This window comes from Passer domesticus, chromosome 3 (assembly GCF_036417665.1).
Source record: "Passer domesticus isolate bPasDom1 chromosome 3, bPasDom1.hap1, whole genome shotgun sequence".
Lineage (NCBI taxonomy): Eukaryota > Metazoa > Chordata > Aves > Passeriformes > Passeridae > Passer > Passer domesticus.
This window is the reverse complement of record NC_087476.1, coordinates 92233024-92255599: the sequence shown is the minus strand read 5'-3', so window position 1 is coordinate 92255599 and position 22576 is coordinate 92233024. Positions and strand designations below refer to the sequence as shown.

At 41.8% G+C, this 22576-nt stretch overlaps 2 protein-coding genes across 3 annotated transcripts in view; one reads left to right on the top strand and one right to left on the bottom strand.

Moving 5' to 3' along the window:
* Positions 1-22576, bottom strand: part of MTA3 (metastasis associated 1 family member 3) — a 300754-nt gene that overhangs the window by 261216 nt on the left and 16962 nt on the right. The gene's annotated exons all lie outside the window — the stretch shown is intronic.
* Positions 13321-21172, top strand: LOC135297145 (cytochrome c oxidase subunit 7A-related protein, mitochondrial). 2 transcript variants are annotated; one of them, XM_064414396.1, is made up of 3 exons: positions 13332-13701; positions 19271-19402; positions 20271-21172. In XM_064414396.1, exons 1-3 carry the CDS (start codon positions 13630-13632, stop codon positions 20412-20414), a joined length of 348 nt encoding a protein of 115 aa, XP_064270466.1. In that variant the 5' UTR covers positions 13332-13629; the 3' UTR covers positions 20415-21172. The 2 variants fall into 2 exon arrangements, with proteins under 2 accessions (XP_064270467.1, XP_064270466.1); XM_064414397.1 differs by lacking the exon at positions 19271-19402 and having other exon boundaries at positions 13321-13701.

Below are 22576 nucleotides of genomic sequence, written 5' to 3'. Positions count from 1 at the left end.
TTTTGCACTGCTTTTTTAACCAATATTGTAGTAACTAGGAGCCACAGAGAGGACCAGTTGTACTAAGAACTTAACAGCTACAGATCAGAAATTACAGTGCTGCTCCCAAAACCCCTACAATTCAATACTGAAACACGAATCAAAGCACGTAACAGTACAAGCAGGCAAGATGGCATTTCTCTGTAGCACAAGTGTAGCTTATCTGGTGAGCCTGATATACTGTTAACTACTAAGTGTTAACAGATTTTTTTCTCCTCAATTTAGAGAGCCTCACAGAGGACACAGCACTTAGAAGACAGGGTTTTCTCTCTCTCTGTTGCTAAAGGCCTTGTCAGCTGTGCTGGCTGTGCCAAGACAGCACAGTGCCTAATGAGGATTTCTGTCATTAGGGTTTAATATTTGAACTTGATGACATTTGATGAGATGTTATGAATTAGTAAAATTGGGGCCATTTATTAAGATAGCATCTTGAATCCTCGATGCTATAAAAGGATTCTGTTGTACACATGCCATTAAAGATTAAAAGAGAAAAACAATCCCAACGATGTATTCACCGAGTATAGTCATGCAGAGGTTAACTGAAAAGAAAGGCATCACTAACAAAATTACTTAAATTAAAATAAATACAAATCTGGCCTCCTGCCAGACATTCTTCCTTATAGCCCTCAAACTTAAATAGATTCCTGAGTATCTCTGCCTTTGGGTGCAGTGTCTTTAAGCTCTACCTCTTTGGTTCTCATAGAAACTCAGCCTATAGGTCACAGCAGCCTTTTGTTCTCCATTGACTCAAGAGGCTTAAAAACCAGGTATGTCTGAAAGGAAAAATCTTCTTCAAGGGAGCCAGGTAACCAGCAGTGAATGAAATTTAGCTAAGATGAATTTTATTTTAGAAAATCTATTTGTCATCGGGGTTATGGAAGACAAGGTCTTGGATATAAATACGAAGGTGCCCTCAACATAAGACCAAGGACCATGAACTCATCTGCTCTCCTCTTTATAGCAGATTTCATCTTCAGCATCTCTATCTTGTTTTCTTAGATCTTTCTGCTTTCACCTAATCCTCACTCAAGAAGCATTAAGGTTAAACATTAACATCCACAGACTGAGGCTGCTGTTACCTTTGCCTTCTCTTCATACAGACTGTCCCATTCACATTTGAAATGCAGTTCAGATTAGACAGCTTAGAATAAATATCCATACATTTCTCTGTGTCAGTGCAGGATAAAAAGCTCTCTCCTCCTCCACAATAAATGTCATATATAGTGGGGAAAAAACAGTCACGCAAACGAAAGCTTTTACAAAGCAATACAAAATAGTCTAAATCATCCTCATTCCATCCTTGGTCCAGAGTCTATCCTGGTGCTTCACATCCCACAGGCCATTCAAATCCCTTCTCAGCTCTGCAGTAATGATCACCTATCGGCCTTTGGCCACCTGCTTCTGCCAGTAGGATGGAGCTGCATTACCAGTGGGATGTTGTAAGTGCAGATTTGTACTTCTTTGCTTTTTTTCGTTGATTACTCTAAACTGCTGTTTCTACCAAGAAGCTGTAAAACAAACTGGCCAAGCTTGGACAGAACACTTTCAGTGGCTGATCCACTTCCACCAGCATGTAATAGTCACACTCAAAGCAACTACCAGCCTTGGAAACTGTTAGGCTTTCACTGCTGTATTGAGGAAACCAGTTTAATATTGGTAAGAGGACTTAATACATAAATATGTTCCCTGTTTGGAGACTTACCCTTACTAAGAGTTCAGGATTATCATGTGAAGTACAGGAATATTATGGAGAGCAGGTGGAAGAGTAATGAAAAAAGGAAATAAAGCAGATGGACAGGGAGAGGTTAAAAATATTAAACCAAACAATGCAAAAGGCTCTGTGCAATGAAGTCCTAAGTGACTCACTTTCCATCCCTTTTCTTCATTTTTTGGTTTTTATCCTTTTCCTAGCTGCCCCATTTTCTTTCTGCTGCTGGCCATACCTGCAGGCTTCTGTGCTGGCACCAAGTATTACTAAAGCACAGTGCCAGCCGACATATCTTCCATCCCATCTTGCCTGTTCTTTGCTCTCCTACCTTCATTTTTATAAGTATATTCTTATATAAATCAAGTATCCTGTCCCTCAAGTACCTATGCTAAAAAAAGAGTTAAGAAGACCACTCATGCATGGCAAGTGTAAGCCAACTAATACCTGCCTTCTTTGCTAAGGAAAAAGCTTTCATCTATTTCTTTGGATTACACACTGTGACAACAATTTATATTGCCAACATTTATGATTTAATATTTCCATCTAAAGGTTTCCTGAATGTGTCTCTGTGCAGATGCAGTCTCTCTGATCAGGACAATGAGGGTGGCTCTGGCACTGTCTCGTGCCACTCAGAAGTGCTTCCATTTCTGTGGAGTGCTAATGACTACCAGAAAGCATGGGGCATCCACACTAAGGAGCCCCAGCAACTGAATTCTGCAGGGAACAATTCAAAATACACACAAAATTCAACAGAAGGCTTTGACTTAAAACATCCCCAAAAATCACATTCTTTCCTTTCAGAGATGACCACTGGAAACTCCCATGAAAATGTGCCATCTCAGCATGGAGAGTCCCTACACTGCCTTTACTCATGATACCTGCTACCCTAAACATAATCTTTCGATGCTGACACAGACTGAAGTTGTGGCCAGCACCATATCAGCCAACTCCTCATGCTCCAAGGCTATCAGTAACATATGCAGCAAGTGGTCCTGTGCTCAGATCTGTAATTTGGCTTCCAAAGTGACATCCTTATTCATTTTCTCCTACTATTTTAAAGAAGTCAATATTGTTACTACAAACAATACTGACTATTTTGCTTTTCAAAAAGAGTATGAAGCAAAAGCTCTGCTAAACAAGATAAATTTTCTGGGAGACTGAAGCAAGAAGATAAGCACAAGAGTTTTCTCTGCTCAAATAAGATACAGTTCTCCTGAATCAAAAGATACTTAGGTTGAATGTTACAGTTCAGAGGAAAAATCAAGTCCATTGTAGAAACCTGCACTTACTTACCAGCAGTCATCAGTAATCCATAAACTCTCTATTAGGTCTTTTGTTTCCTCTTTATACATGAAAAGTGTAAATCATATTTTATGTTTTTTTTGGATTGTTTTTAAACCTGTTTTAAGAAAGTTTTTTAAACTTTAAGACTGCAGTCATCCAAAAATGAACAGAAGGGAACACACATAGGCATTGTCCTTAAGTTCAAACTAGATTGTGTGTGAATCTATGTCAGCTCTTAGATTACACTGAAAGCATATGGGATCTTAAATAAAGTGCTTTTAATAGCATTTGAAGACTGTTTCCCTTGTCTATGCCAATGAAACTTTCCTGTAAGGTAAGGATGTAGTTCTCATTACTTGTCACCAAATCACAGAATATACTGAGTTGGAAGGGACCCACATGGATCATAAAGTCCAACACCTAAGTCAATGGCCCCTACAGAGATGAAAGCCAAAATCTTGGTTATTAGCACCATGCTCCAAATAGCTGAGCTCATCTCAGTTCATTTCTCCCTGAAGCTCTCCTAACATAGTTCTATTAATTTAATAACCTGTGAAAGCAAAGAGAGAATTTGTAGCAATTGGGCTCCTATTATGTTAGTGTAATCTCTGCATTACAAGGCAAGTGTTTAGCAAGTGCTAAGAAGCTTGCGTTTGTTTCAAATCATAATAATCTCACACCGTCTGTTTGGTGGCAACTGGATCCAGGACAAGCAATTTAATGGAGTCAAAGTGGTGCCTCCAGCAATTCTGAGGATGCACAGAAGCATTTCCCTTCTGCCTTTGAACAGTGAGCAACAAACTGTAGCCTAAAGGAGATGGGGAATCCTTCAGGAAAGCATAATCACATCAGATCCACACTGCAAAATCTGCAAAAGAGAACTGTCAGAAGGGGAAACAATCAGGAGTATGTAAAGCAAAAAGCATGTAAAATCATGGTGCCAAATCTCTATTTCTACACCTCCTCACCGCTCCTTTTCAGCTCCCTCAGGCTGTAGAATAGGATAGAGCTCTTTAAAAAGAACATGCCTGCCCCACCAATGGTACTGCAAGCTTTGATATTCCCTGTGAAAACAGAACTCAGATTTTCCCATTTTAAAAGCCTAGGCTGCTACATATTGAGCCAAATGAAACTCTCTGTGAGCAATTGCCATCACAGAACCTACGCAAGACAAGAGAGCCAGATATGGTTCAGCAAAATTTTCTGTGAAAAATCTTTAGGAAGGAGGATATTGTCAAAAGACACGTTTCCAACAAAATTTTCACTCAGATGTTGTGTGGTCAGCAAGTGCTTCCATCCACCTACACACACCTGCATTCACACAGGTCATGTCTTCCTTGGGAGGAATCTATAAATAGAGATGCAAAGCACAGTATGAAGAACCCCAATCTATCTATAGGCTCTGTAAGGCTGTGTGTGTTCTGCCAAAGAAAAGTTCCTGCACAATGCAGAGGCAGATGTTGCTAGCAGCATTTACTTGGAGGGCTCCCTATTTCTGCAACCCTTTAATGTGTGCAAGGACTTGGCTCAGGAACAGTTCCTTTCAGCTTTCCCTGCTGTTACTCTACTCACTCCAGCACACTTCAGTCCTCTTCCCAGCAGAGCTGTTACTGAGCTTCCCTCTTCCCCTCACAGGGGACTTCACCAGTGTTCTCCCACGCTGTAACCTGATCTTCTGAACTTCTTTCTCCTATGCAGGGAAATGCTGTGATAAGGGCTAGATAGTTCTTTTATCTGCTTGTACTCCCAGTTTTACAGTATCCCTCTGCTGATAGCAGTAAGAAAGCACAGAAAGGTATACAACAGCAGACAGGGTGTTTATAAAGGAAAGCCACCATTGTTCATGTGGCAAGGCAAAGGGGGAGACACATCAAAACTCCTTCAAGACTTCCTGAAACAGGAGTTACACTACCATCTGAAGAGACTGATCCATAAATGGAACATGCTTACAAAATGTCAGTGAGACTACAGGATGCTGCAGGAAAGATAATTAGGAGACTGTCAGCTGAAAGATATCATGGAGTAATGGTTCCTGCTGCTGGCAGAATGCAATCCTCAAAAATAAATGTCATCAAAACTGTGCATTATTTTCAATGCAGGAGACACTGATCTCATGGCAAAAATGTATTTTTATGTTATATCTGATATGCTAGATGATTCATAAATAAATAATGTTTTTTATAAGAAAGATTTCTCAAGTAACCAGACAACTGACCTTGGTATTACTCAACTTAAACTTTTTTTTTTTTTGTGAATAGTCAAATAGAACCCCTTAGAATTGCCTGCTGACAATCAATCTGAGCCAAGACAAACCTTTTGCCTGAATATAGTGATAGCTCAGCCAGCTCTGAATGGCTTTATCCCACAGCAGTACTTAGAAGAACAGCTTATAGGTAGTAGATGTGAAAAGGATTCTAGGCAGGTATTAGGATATAGACAATCCATCCTTGCATCTCCAACAATTTATCTTCCACATCTTCCACAATTTATTAAGCTGTAGTTACAGGAGTAACTATACTCTAAAAATACTCCAGAAAAGAGTGGACAGAAGAGGAGTGGTGTGCAGAATGAAAGAGATGATGCAGAGAATCTGATACCCACACCATCTGGAGCACATTGTGTTACTTAAGTGCATCTCACCATCAACCATGAAGCCCAGATTCATCCAAAATGCCATCCCATTTGTGAGCACCAAGCCTCCTCAGGGATACAAACCTAAGCACCAGTATGATTTGGAGGTTCACTCCAAAAGCATATTTTTGATTAAAGCTTCTCTGCTGAATATATCTGAAGAAAATGCCTGATTTTGCTCCTTATATTTCAATTTCTCCTCTCTAACACACTGGACAACTTTTGTTTTACATTTATAGATCCACAGAACTGCAGACATTTCACCAGAGTTGCTGGTCCAGACTTTTCTTAGCCTGGATCTTGTGTAAGTGGCTATGGCAGACACACTGCAAGGTCCTGGTTTCCTATTCACTCAGTCTAGAGACTCAGCCAAAGGCTATAAGAGTTTCCCTGCCATGGAAAACCGTGTCCAGGAGCAACCCAGGAGATGACTCTTTGGCTCTGCATCTTAGACTCATTCTTAGCTACAACACAACCAAAAGGCTTTACAAGATGTGTCTAGTGCTCTCACAAGGATGCTTAGGTGTAAAGTACTGCTACTTGAAGGCACCAGCTGGTGAGTAAGTAGGAAACAGGGATCCTCTGGTGGAAAAACTTCTGTTATTCCTGCTTCTTCCTGAACAGCATGAATTCATTCATTTGCATTCTGTCAGAGTATTGCCTCAGCATGTACCCAGAGATCACTCTGCCCTAATTTGAGGGTGGAGCTCCAACAGTTTATATCTTCAGCACATTACAACACAGATGTTTCTAACTTTTGAAATTTATTACTTATGAAAATTGTTACTGAAATTCATCACGTGAAAGGTGACTTTCATCTACACATGTTCTTTATAGCTGAGGCATGACAGAGAAGTGGTAAAACGTGACATGTACTAAAATATTAATAAACTGACAAGTTTTTAAACCCAATCTCATGATTTTTGAGCAGCTGGTGTTGGCAATGCTACATGCTCATTGATTATTGCCTTCTCCATGGATTTGCTAGAGTAAATACAGAGCAGTTATTGTTGGGAAAGGACAGACTAAATCCAAATATAGCTGTATAGAATGTTCTGAAATGTGTTCTCATAACAACTGAAATTAAGTATGAGTGGCAAGTGGGCAGTGGGCCAAGAAAGCAAAAGACTTAGGTATTCAAGTCAAGCCCCCAGGCATAAATTGTCCTGTTTGGTTCCTACACAATTGTAATTTAGTTGTTAATACTGAGAAACACTGCATGCCATCTTTCTCTCATCCATCACAACACCTTACTATTGATCTTTTTCAAATGAGACATTTGTACAGAACATTTCCTCTAACACAACTGCAAGGGAGGTTTTTGGTGATCTGGGTTCTTTGTTTATAACATAATATTGACTTATTCAGGAAATTTTGTTATAATACTGCACTGACGATGTGGTTGTCTCTGGACTCCAACCTGTGAACTTGCACATGAAAATGCTGAAAAGATGGAATTAAATTCAAGGACAATGCATCTTCCTCCAATACCTACAACATATCTGAGAAAAAGAAACTTTTGCTGTGTACTGTAGATTATTTGAGAGAGAAATGCTTACAGCCCAGGGAGGGAAAAGGAAGAGGTGAAAGAAGACTGGTGGCACTATGAAAACAGAAAACCTTGAAGATGCATTTTACCTCTCAATGTCCAAGGATACCATTCATTTTATTTGGGAACTTATTTCCCTACACATACAGTGTTTAAAGGAAAAGTTCAGGAACAGTAAAGTACTGCAATCGTGAGATTTCACTTCTGGTTATAAAAGAAGAAAATGTGTTGCAGTAGAAAGCATAGAAAGCATGCACATAAACTTTGACCTCTGGTTATCCGTGTCACAGTCAGTAGCCAGAGGCAAAATATCCAGCTTTACAGTGCAGCAATTCAAAACTGGGAAGTCTTACAAACCATAGAGATAGAGCCTGGAGATTTTGAAATTACTCTCTCAAAACTAGAATGAACAGGGCTTTTATGTGATTATTATTTTACCGACAGCCAACACTGATGTCTCAATCAGATGAAAAAATTACTTTGCTTCTGCAATTCTGAAAATCAAGGGGGGAAAAAAAGCAATGACAACAAAGCTGAAAAATAGTGAAAGCAATATTTACTGTAGTTTCCTCTAATGCTTTCCACATCTAGAAACTGGAGCATAAAAGAACATATAATAAAAGAATTGCTCACCTGGAATAAAGCATTGTTTTCATAACTTCCATTCTGCTTTTATTCAGGTAATACACAATTGCAAAGAAATGGTCTATAAAAACCATAACCTACTGCCCCAGAAGTGTTATTCATTCTTTAGCCTTTACAATAATGACATCATCAAGTTTTCACTTCCTTTGTTTACTTCCTTAGACAAGGTCTGCTTGGGAACCTGAAAAGGATACTATACATATGTAACAAGAGGTAGATATCCCCAGATAAGACCCAAAACCTTAAAAATTATTCCTGATCCCCATCATACAACAGTGAACACAACGCCTTTATTGCCAAAATTGCTAGTAAGTAACTATTGCTATGAAGTATTTCACAGGTAAAAGCCTTATCTCAGGACAAAGAAGTGCCCAGGAAACAGAAGTGAAATACAGAATTATTTCTAAATTTATGGAGAAGATATAAATGGCTGCCTCCCTAATACCATCTCCTTCAAAAAAAGCAAGAATTCTGTTAGGAGAAAGTTACACATTAAAAACTTAGGTAAAAACTATATTAATATTTTAAATATATTACTATTTTAAAATACTCTACAATTTTTATTAATTTTCTGTATTGACAGATCTATGAAAGAGAAATCTCTTAGTTGTCAATAGAAGCCTATTTCCAAGTCACCTCTGATGTATGGAGTACATATGGGTGAAAAAGCACCAATAAATTCAGGTACAAGTTTTAGAGGTAACTACCACCTTAGTGCATGTATAGATTTAATTTATTTCTTTCAGTTGATAAATCAAATTGAACATGTTTGCAATATCAGCCTCTTGCATTAATAGAGTTTGTCTTGGTGATCATCTCCTAGTTTGGGGATTTGTAAATATTATGTATACACACACACACAAAGCAAATATTAAGCAAATCCAATCTAGTACTCTTAAAAATGAGTACTGCATAAACAAAACATAAGTGCACATGGCAATTTTATGTTCTACATCCACCCACACAGTTGTTCTCAGCAATTCAAGAACAGAGTTGCATGGGCAGATTGACAGAATTTGAGTTACAGACATCTGTGCTGAAATAATGATCAGCATATGATGGTTTTGTTCATTAAGCAACTGATTATGGTCTTGTTTTTTATTTATTTTATCCTCAAAAAGAAAATAAATACAATATTCACAGCAACAACAACAACAATAAAAAAGCAGAATAAACTCAAGGTACTCTGCTTCCTTCATTCCCTCCCAGAGATCTATTCACCTTGAAACATAATCTTAGTGCTATTCCAGGAACAAGCCATGATAAAGAAACTCGCACGTATGAAAACAGTGATCTTAAGAATCTGGGAAAAAATGGAATAAATAACCAGGTCCTATTTTCCTTAGCTGCTGCCAATACCACACTGATCCCGAGCAGACCAGATGTCCAACTGCCAGTCCCCATGAATTGTTTGGCTCAGTGTCTAAAGTGAGATCTCAGGTTAAAGTCCAAAGCAGGAAGTCTTTTCCTTCCAGGACATTTTGTTTATGTTAACTGTACAAAGTTTTATGGTCTTCCAAAATGCCTAATCTTTCTTTGAAGCCTTCTAGGGTGAGTGACCTCATTTTGCCCCAGTAACTTCCTATGGCAGCAAGTTTTACAGTCTGATTATCCACTATGTCAGCAATCCTGATAAGCAGAGCAGTCTTGGCAAAAGTCTAGAGACTAAAGCAAGTGATGAACCACAAGTCTAAGACAAAATGAAGTTTCTTCCTTTAAAGGGAAGACTTAATACCTTTTTTTTTTTCTTTTTTTTTGCCGTGGAATGTTCTCATGCTCCTGTGGTACACAAACAACAGCAGAACTTCCATTTGTAACTGTAATTTTATTCATGTCATCATCCCATGCCTCTCTCTTGCAAGGTAAACAATTCCCCATCTTCAATTTTGTGAGCTAAAACAAGAGAGAGATCACACCTAGCTTTTGTTCCAACAGCTTGCAGCAGCAAAGTTTCACAGCTTACTTTTAAGCATCAAGACTTAAATTGATTAACTGAAAAAGAGGATAAATCTGTACCTTTTTCACAGCTTCCTTGGAGCTCCTGAGCACGAACCTTTTCTTCCTCTGGCTTTCAGTCAATATTGAATGACTTTTCAAGAACTTGATTCAAGAGCAACAACGAAGCAAGAACTAGTGAACACAATGGTGTTATCTCAAGGCATGACCTGCCCCAAAACCTCATGTGGTACTGCAGCATGCATTCCTACTGCAACAAAAGGCAGAACAGCAAAATACAACACAACTATAGGTTGGAACACCTATTTCTTCTGGCAAATGCTGGTAGAACTGAACTGCAGGAACCTGCAGACAAATATACCCAGAATCATTATAATACAAGCTAGATCCCATGGATTTCAAAAGGTCAGGACTGTTACCACACAAACCCATCTATGATTCATATCATTCTACCAAAAGAATATGTGTACCACACCTCTAAGGTCATCTGCTCCATTACAGACAGACCTGTCATCAAATCACTTTTAGTTTATTTTTCTCAGGAATAAACAGAATCCTGATCAGCAAATTCTTTTCAACCATAAATTATGCAGCACATCTTCCAGTTATTTAATACTGCCTAGTCTTGAGAGCTACAGGGATTTCACAATTCTTCCTGTAACATTTACAAAATATTTCCATAAATTTCTTACTTACTGAGCAAATAACATATTCTCTCCAGTTAATGTTCCTGAGAAAGTCAGAACATCCACTCAGGGTACTACACAGGGAGCACCCAGCTCGTTCTCTTAACAGGAGAACAGCACAGACAGAGTTTGTGGGCCTGAAACATGCCTTCAGGACAACAGGCACAGGCAAGAACTGGTGCAGGAAAGACCCAGGGTTCTGGTTCATAGCCGTGCTCTCACAAGTGAATGGATGTGCAGAGCTTCCCCTGTTACTGAGCAGTAGTTATCCTGTATAGGATGCCTGTTCAAAACAGGATAAATAACTCAAGGCTCCCTTTTGCCACCACCAAATTCAAATTCTAAAATCTAAGTAGAAGGCGTTACACGGGTGGGTAAAGAAATCATATCACACATTTTATATGGGTATTTTACTTTCTAAAATATCTCCTATGAATAGATCTTCCCCCAGTTTATAAGCAAGGCACATTTTAATAGTTTTCACTCAGTGCATGACCACAGATATTTTTATAGCAAACATATCTTCAAAACTGCATGTGGGACTCTCAGTGAGCAATGATCTAACTGGTGGAAGCCAGTAATGATTAAATATTACCAACAAATGATCCTTTTCAGCCAGGCCTCAGTATGTTTAATCTCAGCCAACCCACAGCATGAACTCCAGCCATCCAGCCATGAATTCATGCTGTCAGGCTTGTCACAGCAGGATGCTCTGGGTCACTAAAGCATGCCAGCTGGCACCTGCCTGGGATCCACAGCAGGCATGGAGTGATGGAGGAATACCACAGGCCCACGAGCTCTGTGCAGGGCAAGGCTGTGCCATGTCCTACGGCAGATGAAGGACTGCTGACTTCCCAGGAACTCTAAATTCAGAAACAGAAGCAGCATCATATCACAGTTCCCTGGTTTAGGATGCTGACTTTGTTTAGCAACAGCCCTATTTTACACAATGAATTAAACATTTCAGATGTTTTTGGAAGATGGCAGGAAAGAAGGGAATACCTTGATGAGAGACATGTGAATTGCTTGTTAGAGTGAAGACACAGATTTAGTTCCAGAAAACAAAACCATTGTTGTATCTGTTGCAAAATGTGAACTATATAAAAATTTTCTTAAGAAAGGATGTTGTTTGACCTTTGTATTGCAGCCTAATCAAAAAGAGGGTTAATCTGTGAAACAGATAGCAGATAACAAACAAGTTCTCAGTGGTGTCCAGGGGTGAGAAAGACAAATTTCTTGTTGGTAGAATTGCTTTATTAAACCTTATTAAGATTTAGGGCTTGACGTGACTCAGTGGTCTCAGACCTAGTGGGAGATAAACAAAGGTTTAGGATGTAGGAAGAAGGATGAACCAATGACAGTGGACACAAAGAATGCAGAATTTACAGGCCACAAAGACATCTGACAGAACTCCCAAGATAAAGGAGACAACTAGGCAGCTGTGCTGAATCAGCTCTGAGTGGGTAAAAGGTAATCCTGGGAGACGGAGCCAGCAACTCAGACCATCAAATCAAGGAATCCACAGTCCCAAGAGAAGAGGAAGACTGAGCCTATGGACTAATCAGTACAGGAAACAGAAAAATCGTTGACAAATATAAGAGAGAATACTAAGTAATAAGAGAACTGGGTAACTTCTAGCCAATTACCATTAATGCCTCTTTTTTTCTAAAATACATATGAAGTAAAAAGTTTCAGTAGTTGCTGTACGTGATTTCTGGAACATCACTGAGGACCCAGGATTGTGCAACGCTGAAATAAATATTCAGCGTCTCTCTCCAGTGTGCCTGTATCAGCAACAGTGCGAGCAGCAGGACAGGGAAGGGATCCTTCCCCTGCCCTGGCGAGGCCACACAGCGAGTTCTGCGTGCAGCTCTGGGTCCCTCAGCTCAGGAGAGACATGGATGTGCTGGAGCGTGTCCGGGGAAGGGCAACGGAGCTGGGGAAGGCTGTGGAGCACAAGTCCTGTGAGAGCAGCTGCGGGAGCGGGGGGTGTTTAGGGGAGAAGAAAGGGAGGCTCAGTCTTGTGGCTACAATTCCCCGAAAGGGCTGCAGCCAGGTGAGGGTCAGCCCCCCTCCCAGGCGACCAGCGGCAGCATGAGAGGAAATGACCTCAGACTGCCCCTGGGGAGGTTTAGGTAGGAATTTCTTCACAGAAAGAGCGGCTGGGCACTGAAATGTTCTGCCTGCGGGTGGTGGAGTCACCGTCCCTGGAGGTGTTTAAGGCGAGCCTGGCCGCGCACTCAGTGCCCCGGTCTAGTTACACGGCGGCCATCGCCCACAGGCTGGACGCGATGCTCTCGGAGGTGTTTCCCAACCTAAGCCGTTCTGTGACTACCGGCTTGGGGCACAGCACCCCGCGGGCCCGCGCCGAGCACAGCGGCGCTGCCCCGGGCCCAGCCCAGCCCCCGGGCCCAGCCCAGCCCAGCCCAGCCCAGCCCAGCCCAGCCCAGCCCGGCCCCCGGGCCCGGCCCAGCCCAGCCCCCGGGCCCAGCCCAGCCCAGCCCAGCCCAGCCCAGCCCAGCCCGGCCCCCGGGCCCGGCCCAGCCCAGCCCCCGGGCCCGGCCCGGCCCAGCCCAGCCCAGCCCGGCCCGGCCCAGCCCAGCCCCCGGGCCCGGCCCAGCCCCCGGGCCCCGGGCCGAGCAGCGGGCGGCGCGCGCGGGCCGGGCCGGGCGGGGCCATGAGGGGGCACAGCCCGCGCGCTCCGCCCCCGCCCCGCGCCCGGAACCCGGTGTGGGCGGGGCCTCGCCTCCCGCCTGCGCCGATTGGCTGAGGCGAACCACGCCCCTCGGCCCCGCCCGTCACGGGCTCGCGTCCCGCCCGCGCGGTCGCAGCCGCTGCCGCCCCGGGGGCCCAGCGTCCCTGCCTGACTGGAAAGTGCCGCCGGCCTCGTCTTTCCGCGGGCAGCGGGCGCGCTCGGGAGAGGCGAGCTCGCACTGCTCTGGTGCAGGCTGCTGTATTTTTCCGGACTTTTTTTTTTTTGTTTTAGTCTCATTCTTCCCGCGCCTTGCCGCGCAGGCGCCCCTGTCATCCGGTGGGGCCCTTGAGCGTTCCGGCGCCGCGGAGGAGCCGGCGCGGGGCGGGGCGGGTCCTTTCGGCCGAGCCGTCGCTCGCGGTGCCCGCCCCGGCCCGCCATGTACTACAAGTTCAGCGGCTTCGCGCAGCGCCTCGCCGGGGCCACGGCGGCCGCCGCCTACACCCCACAGGTAACAGCCCGCCCCCGGGCGCGGGCTGCGGCCCCGCGGGCGCTGGTCGAGCCGGGCAGGGATCGGCCGCCCCCGCGGGCACCGAGCGCGTCCGGCCCCTGGCGTGACCTTGGGCGAGGCGGGAGGCGCGCTCTGCCCCGCAGCCCTTGAGTCAGCTCTGGGATGTACTGGGGCTTCCAGCAATAAATTAACGCGCTTTCGTCACGGAGGACTGTACCAGAGTTGAGCGGTGCCTGGCGGGGTTTTAAAAGCACCGGGTCACAGAATCGGTTCGGTTGAAAAAGCCTCCGGGATCATCGAGTCCAGCCTGTGACCGAACACCTCCATGTCAGCTGGACCATGGCACCGAGTGCCACGTCCAGGCTTTCCTTAAGCACCTCTAGGAACAGCCACTCCGTCACATTTTTCTTTTCATTTGACGCGTTAGTGTTTAGGGCTGTGGTTTGGGGTCAGGCAGAGCCCTGCATGGTTATGGGGTGCAGCTGAGGGGCTGGGGCAGCAGCTTTGTGGTGGAGCTGTGGAGGCACTGCCCGGCAGGAAGGCAGCAGCCTCCTGGCTGTACCACCCTGGGAGCTGCTGGTGCAGGACAGCGACACTGTCCCCTCTCAGCACTTCTGGATCACATCCACGTGCTGTGTCCAGCTGTGGGCCTCTTGCTCTGGGAATGGTAACTGGAGCTAGTTCAGCAGAGGTCAGCAGCCAGCTGAGGTTAGCAGCATGGAGCCAGGCTCTGCACAGTGGTCCATGGTGGGAAGGCAAAAGACACCAGGCATAAACTGCAAGAAGACAGGTTCAGGCTGGACAGAAGGAAAGACATGATCATGGGAAGAGTCAGGCAGTGGAGCAGCTGCCCAGAGAGGGAGGCTGTGCACTCTGGGCTAAAGAGCATTAGAGGGCCCTTCCATCCTGAATTACACTAGGATCCTAAATAAACATTGAGGTAATAGGGAGTTTCTGATATGGCAGTTTCTGTCCCAAGACGGTTCTTGTCTTTGTGCTTTTGCCCTTGTCTTTCCCCATCGCTTTGGAAGGCTTCCTGTATAGCTATTGGGGGTCAGGGATGCAAGAAATGTAAGACAGCAGAATAAATAATATTCTAGTATGCACAGCACTTATACAGCAGCAATATATCCAGCACTGCTGCAGTGATTGGATTGGCACTTCTGACCTCTCCAGACACTTATGTTCAGAGAATAAACATTGATACTTCATGTACATAATGGAGAGCAAAGGTTTGGGGGAGGGATGGGGAAGGACTTCAAGCCTAAACAGTCAAGAACCCCCTTTCTGGAAGTTACATTTTTAGAAGTTACTTTCAATCCCTTTTTATGATGTTATTGGGCCAGCTTTTTTTGTAGAATTTCCTTTTTTTTTCTCTCTAAGCTTGACTGAATTCCCAGGTCACACATTTAGATGCATCAGTCTGCTAAAAATGTTTTCAATAAACAGCAATTGAAATAAAGAGTAATCCCATGAGTGTTAAGGTGTTAAGTTCAAAACAAAGTAATTTTTTTCCTATTGATTTCGTGGTTCCATTTGATTACAACTATAGTTCATCATGTAGAATGGTTTGCTTTTTATGCTTCTATTTTTTATGATGTTTCTGGAAAAGTGAATACATCCTGCCATTCAAATTCTCCTTGGTAAAATATGAATACTAATTCTCTTGGTTCTGTGCTGTTACATTCTGGTGCTTCCCAACAGAGTACTGTTTTGCTGCAGGTTTAAGCTTACTGTGGGCTTGCAAAATATCAGAATGGATTTCAGAAATTATTTTGCTGACAGTAACATAACTAACAGCTTATACTAACAAAAAAAGTCTCTTGAGTTTGAAATCTGTATTGTTCTTTCCATCTCAGACTTAGCATGCTTAGAGGACTTAATTTTGCATTTAACAAAGTTGTATAAAGTAGTCTGAACAATTTGTCTTGTTTGAATAAGTGGGAACTTCCTTAGCTAGATGAGAAGTGAAATAGTTTCAAAACTACTCCTCATATTTAGGAGGGTAATGACTGCCGTAACCATTACAAATTTAATAAAAAATATTAAAGAGTTAGCTTATGTTTAAAGTACTGTCACCGGGACCAGTTTCAAATGGTGTCATATGAGGACAAGTACATGAACTTTTCCCTAGTTCTTCTACTGAACACAAAAGAAATTTACTGGCAGAAATTTAGTTGTACTACAGTATTTTCACTTCATGCAACTTATTTTGCTTTTAGCTATTTAAAGCTTCCGTGAGCCACAGATATTTTGATTTTAGCCAATATGAATTGCTTAGAGTTTGTTGAGAATCTGTAATATGTAACCTTTTATGCCCTAGATAATACATACACAAAATCACTGTCACTGGATTGTCATCCCAGCACAAAGACTCAAGTGGTTTTACCCAAGAGCCTTGTGTTAGTCATAATAAATATGTTTAACTTTAGGCACTGAGGTGTATTCTACTGTGAAGGACCTGCTACTTAGTTTAGGAGTGTCTAGGTTCAGTAGGTTCATAAAAGTTATTTCAATGCATGTTCTGAAATACTGATTTTCAGAGTAACTTCCCCATTCCCCTTTGTTTCTTTCCTCAGTTTTCTCTCCTCATTCTCAGATCTGTTTGAGAAACTTCCCTTACATTTAAAAATTTAAGAGTGGTGCTATCTCCATTAAATTGTGCTCCAAGTCATTAACTGTTTTTTGCTGTAAATGTAACTTGGAGATTCACGCTAGCAAGGTGTAAATTTGTTTTAACCTTGAGCCTGATGGCCAACCAACAGATACATTGGATCCCAAGATCCTCAGACCTCTGACAGGAAAACAAATACACTCTACAGAAGGGTAGGCAGAGAATTCTGTTTGCTCTTTTGGATTAGCTATGTGTCTTGACCTTTCATTGAGAACTTTCAGGACTTTGAAAATGTAATTGCTGTAGCATGCTGATGCAATCAGCTGATGTTGACTCTTCTGCATAACTATATCTGCTGTACTTTGCCCAAGACTTGGAAAAAAAATCATGTTATAGTGATTAAAAATAAAAGATTAACACCTTAATATCAGAAGAGGAATTATCAGTTATTAACTTTTTTTTTTTAATGAAGCTTAGGTCAAATGTGTAGAGGCATTAATTCCTCAGTACTATCCTGAGTGTAGTCAGACACTGATACCAGTCATTAATTAAGTGTTAAAGGTTTTAGTAATGTTAAATACAGTGACAAAGGGTCATTTAAGGTGTGTCAGTTCTTAAAAATTTTCTGCAATGAAATTCAGCCTTTACATCACACTGTGGATTTCTCCTCAGCCATGCTAAGCTTAGTAAACTGGGTGTGAGACAAAGCACTTGCCAGTTTCTCTCAATAACCACAGGCAAGTAACAAGGTGGAACAGCCACCCATTTGCACTAATTTAACTGGGCTTGTTTGGGTTTGGCCAAGACTCAATTCACTTGGAATTCCAGTGAAATTTTACATTGATGAGGAACCCTAATTAATGCAGTGTCTGGATTAAGCAAACTGAACTGTCTCCCTTCTGCGGCCTGTGTTTTGTTGTACTCTTTCCTGAAGCCAGTGAACAACATCATTTTTTAAAATTTAAATTGCTGTGTGATGTCCTGAAGTGGCACCATGCTGCTTTGGAAGGAATTTATACCAGTACACTGATGATTATATGAGTTTTCTGAACTGGTTCCATTTGATTTCACAATGAAGTTTGTCACTAGAGTCAGGTCTGACTCTGCTTTGGCTCTTGCAGAAGGGAATCTTAAAACCACCTGAACAGGAATATATTTCTAAAGGCTGAAAAAGTATGCAATAACCTACAGTTGTTGATTTCCTAACTATTGATGTTATTAGAGGGCACTGCTCCTGAAAACCTTGGGCTCTCAGGAAGGCAGAAGGGAGATGAAGAACTGGAAACTTTAAGGCACAGGAAAGATGTGCATTTTCACATTTGCTGCGATACTAGCAATCCAGAAGGCAAGAAAAGCTTTGGAGAAGAAGTCACCTGCACATTTAGTATAAACATCTGCTCTATAGTTCTTTCTGTCAAATCACCAACTTTTTAAAGACAAATCTAATAAAGTACTTACAGTTCCTATAGACAAAAATACTTGTCCAGAATTGCTTTCTTCAAGGCCTCTGATGTAGCTGGTATGTAGCCTTGAATATATAGGTAGTAACTTCCCCTGGCTAATAATAGTTCTCTAGATGGTTCCTTCATAGCACTGTGGCCAGAACTGGTCTTAAATAATTCAGTGCTTGCCTTCTGTGCAAGCCTGCTCAGTAGGAAGGCATTAGTTACTGAATGTGCTGAGAAATTCAGTTTTGCTGCTGCCTTTCAAAACATAACCAGAAAGGTCACAACTGGATTCTCACAGTCAGGCACTAAAGAATGGGAAGCTGAACCCACATCTTCAGTGTGTAGCACTGATGACCATGCCATAGGCTATTTTGGGAGGCTGGGAAACCTGGTTTGTCTGCTGAAGATGCCTGTTACAGCAGAGAATTTGCATAAGGAAAACACATCTGGTCTATAGCTGGCACAAAAGAAAGAGTGCCAGTCTGCTTCCAGCTCCAAATACGTCAGACAGTTCTCTTCAATATAAAATGCATCAAGTAGTCCTTTGAACAGAAACCAGAATTTCAGTGCAGTCTTAACTTGACCTGTGCCTGCTTCTGTTTGTAATTAAAAAAACCTGCTGCATTGAACTGACTGTACAATGCTTTTAATTTCTGTGGAAAGTTAGGAAAAAAAATGCAGCTGTTTTGAGAGCCACAGTGTGAAACATCACTGCTGCGTGTCCAGACATAATTTAAATTTAACTACAGTAGTAAAGACAAGGAGCCCACCTTATATTGGCTGTGACTTTGTGCCCTTAATCACAGAACTGAATTATGTAGTTTCTAGGTATGGCAAATGTAAAGTACAACCTTGTGAACTGAAAGGAAGTTGACCTGTGCTTCTCATGGTACATACATTGGGGTGTGGGAAGTTGCAGCAACATCTGAACTATAGGATGTAGTTACACCTGCACAAAGTGTGTACAATATTAGGATCTCTGGAGGGCTTTGTGCACCACTTACAACTTCTGTATAACCCAAATGATCCTTATACTTTTTTTTTTTTTTGAATCCCCAAACTATACATCCAAATTATTTAAGGTCCAGTTATTTATGGCTACTGCTTGCGGCATTCAGGAGATAGAGCTCATTCCTCCATTCCTCACTCCGACCTTAGCATTGGGGATCCTTGATCCTAATCCTGCTGCTCAGAGACAGTCCTAGATAGACTGTGTGCAAAACAAAAGCAGTAATTTGGACCAAGTACCAGCACAGAAAAAGAACAGTTATAAATTCGTGCCATGAGGAGATTGGAAAGGAGGCTGCTATTTTCCTTCCTAAGCTCTGACCCCAAGTTGTCACCAAGATATCGGTGGGCCAACAATGTATTTGTCTCAATTCTTCATAGCAGATAAATACTCTTTGTAATGTATCCTTGTAATGACTGGCAGTGTGCCTGCCTAATGTAACAATTGGTACATTTACAAGTGTGATATACCTTGATATTTTAATCTTTATTTGTGCAGGGACTCAAACCATTAGTTCCCACTGAATCCCCAGATCTGATTTTTGGGACAAGTAAACCTGCTCCAGGTTTACCAGCAGCTGATCCTTTCTTGGGTACAAACAAGGTGCCAGACCTACAGAAAGTTTTTCAGGTAATGACAATTTTAAGAGTAACTTAAAGAAAACTGGAGAGTGGGACATACCTGTCCTTATTTTAACATAGCTAACTACTTTTGCCATTCTACAGTACCTAAATTCTGTAAAGTCTAGTCAAGAAACTGTCACATACAGTATAACCTGTGTACTTTTACTATACTACAAAGTATGTAATATGCCTTGTACAGTACATAAATACAGAAAGTGGATAAATGCAGTAACATTGTCTTTTTGCTGAAATTGGTTGTTGTAGTTTGACTATTGGAAGCACTTTCTCTCTGGGAATCCACGTGTATGCCTTAAAGCAGATGTGGAAGAGCAAAGCAAATCATTGTTTTGTGTATAATAATTTGAATGTTGCCGAAGCTGTTTATAGTGCAGCATAAGAGCAGCACAGTAAAGTTTTCAAAGCCAGTTTGTTAGCTATGGAATTTCTAAATGTAGGACTTTTCTTAAATTAGTTAAGCTTTTGTTTAAGCCTCAAGAATGTGCTTTATATAATGTTCCCTTTTCTCTCTTACATGCCACTTCCGTTTGGAATGTGTCAGTCTGACTTGGTGAATAATTTTTTGTATATATCTTTTCACATTCTGTTGTTAGTGACACTTCTCCCATCCAGGTCCTCTTGAGAAACATTTCAAGATACATTCTTTCTGCTTGCACTTAACAGCTTTGGCTAACAAAATTAACTTGCTTTTGTATTTGTCTTGCTAGACAAAATACACTTGGTTGTAGTGAGCCTATTGGTCAGGAGGTTTCCCTCTTGGAAGTCTCTTAATTTGCCCAAGGTAGTTTATTCCTCAATGACCTCAGTATGGGTGTTAATTTCTTTTTTTCTTGTTTCTCCTTGACCTCTTCCCACAGAGATCAGATGGACTGCCAGTACACCTGAAGCTAGGCTATCCGGACAGGCTGCTCTATCGGACCACGATGGCTCTGACAATAGGAGGGACTATCTACTGTCTGGTAGCACTGATCATTGCCTCACAGCCAAAGAAACAAAAATAAATGAACCACACCTCATGGGACTCTCAGCACTACACTGAAGGATCTCCTGCATGTACCACTTTGCACTTAAATCTGTTCCCTGGGATCACAGAGGGTTCATTGTTCAGATCGGATTTCTTGGAGAAAATGTTTTTAAATCGGTTGCCTTATGTATTCTAAAACACCAATATAAACAGAGAAATACAATATTTTAACATATGGTTGTAGCTTTTCTTGTCTTGCAGGAGTTAATAAACAATTGGAGAAAGTTAAGCTTTTCCTTCCATCTCTTACCCAACTTAAGCAATGTTAGAGACAAGACAGGACAAATAATTTGTGAACTATGCACCACATTCCTTAGTGGAAGGATGCTGCCAGTTTCCAAAATACTGAAAGCAAAAAATTTAATTATAGCATACTGGGAACCTGTTTCTGTCCTATACGTTTCCAAATCCTGGTACATTAAGTACATAATACACCAGCTCTGGTGGTACGACAAAGAGCTTGTCTCCCTGGAGCATTTAAAGTGGATTTATTCCATAACTGTAGCCTCACTGTATGCAGCAGAGTGCACCAATATTGTAGCATCAGTTACACCAGTTTTTGGACGTTCCTTTGTCAAACTGTATTATCATGCAATAAAGATAGCTACATGAATACTGAAAGAATCAAGTCTCAAGAGTTTCAGAGCATTTCAGAACACCTGGTAGTGAAGTAAACATATTGGTACACTTACAGGTTCAACTTGAAGATCTCAAATAATAAAATTGATTCAGCTACCTTGCTGTCATCTTTTTGAGATGGTAGGTCTCTTAAAACCTCTCCCAGACTGCACTGTGTGTTTAACTATAATTTTTGGTGAAACAGGTTGCTATCATAATTCAGCTCTTACTGGTTGCAGTGCCTGCAGATAGTTATTTATATACACTCATTTCCGTGGATGGAAGAGAGATAAGCCAATACAACCCTTTATATTACCCTTGTAATAGCATAGCCTTGAACTGCAAGTTTCATACAGGTCTTCACAAAATGCATCCTCTGATTTCATAGTTGCTCCTCTGCCCCTGAACATTGATTTGCTGGTCTCTGTAGAGACCCATCTGTCTCAGAACTGTGCAGAAACAACCTTCAAAGTAAATAAGAAAAATAGTTGATAAAGGAAACTAAAACTGCCTTTTTTCAATCTTTACTAAAAAAAATCTGATTTTTTTTTCCACTTAAGTTACATCAAAGCCTTATTACTGTTATAGGAAAGAAGAGAGCTGCTCATACTGTGATCTCAGGTTTCAGTCAATGTTGGTATTTTGGGATGGGAGAGATTTAAGTCAATGAAAAATAGTTTTGTAAGGACAGCAAGAGTCAAAGAATAGCAGAGAATAAATTCTGCAGGAGCTGACAGTTGTGTTGCCTCTACTGATAAAATATTTTCTCCTCAGTAGTCCATGCTTCCATGGCACTCAATCTTGCGCTGTAGCCTGTTAAATACTACAAAAAAGAAAAAAGTAAGAAAGAAAAAAGAGAAAACAGCACAGTAGGGACAAAACAGCACGCCAAAGGGACAAAAACCACCCATCAGATTTTGCAAATAAACAGAGACTACATAATCCAGTGCACCCTTCTCCCCCGCAGTGTATTTTGGATTTTGAAGAACTGTACACACTTTGCCCTTCTCGCAAAAGCTGACCCAGTTGAAGCAGGATGAGAGTTCTGCTTCAGCTTGTGAGATCCACACCCGTGGTTCAGTTGGGGGTTAAAGAACAGAGGCTTGTCTGCAGCCATTGAGTACTGCTCCAGGTCTGAGAGAAAGGGGAGACTGCATTTCTGTCTTTCCTCAGCAAAGTGCTCTGAAAACCAGGAAAAGTTTCCAAGCTGTAACCGCATTAGTCTGTGGCAGCAAAATGTTGCCCCTTTCCTCAATTAGTTTTGAGATCATAATGAAGAAATCACAACATGGTAAATCCTTTTTTTCCCTAGATAAAACAGCTCTTAAATATATCTATTTTAAAATACTGATGCCAGACTTCAGTGAGGATTCAAAAGGGTCCAAGTGTTTTGAATTATTTGTGATACAGAGACCTAATCATCATCTTAAGCCTTCAAGAACACTTCTAAAAGGAGTAGTATGACCCTGGTCTGATTGTTAAATAGACTTAGATAAGGAGAACCAGGGGTGACTTGCAGCA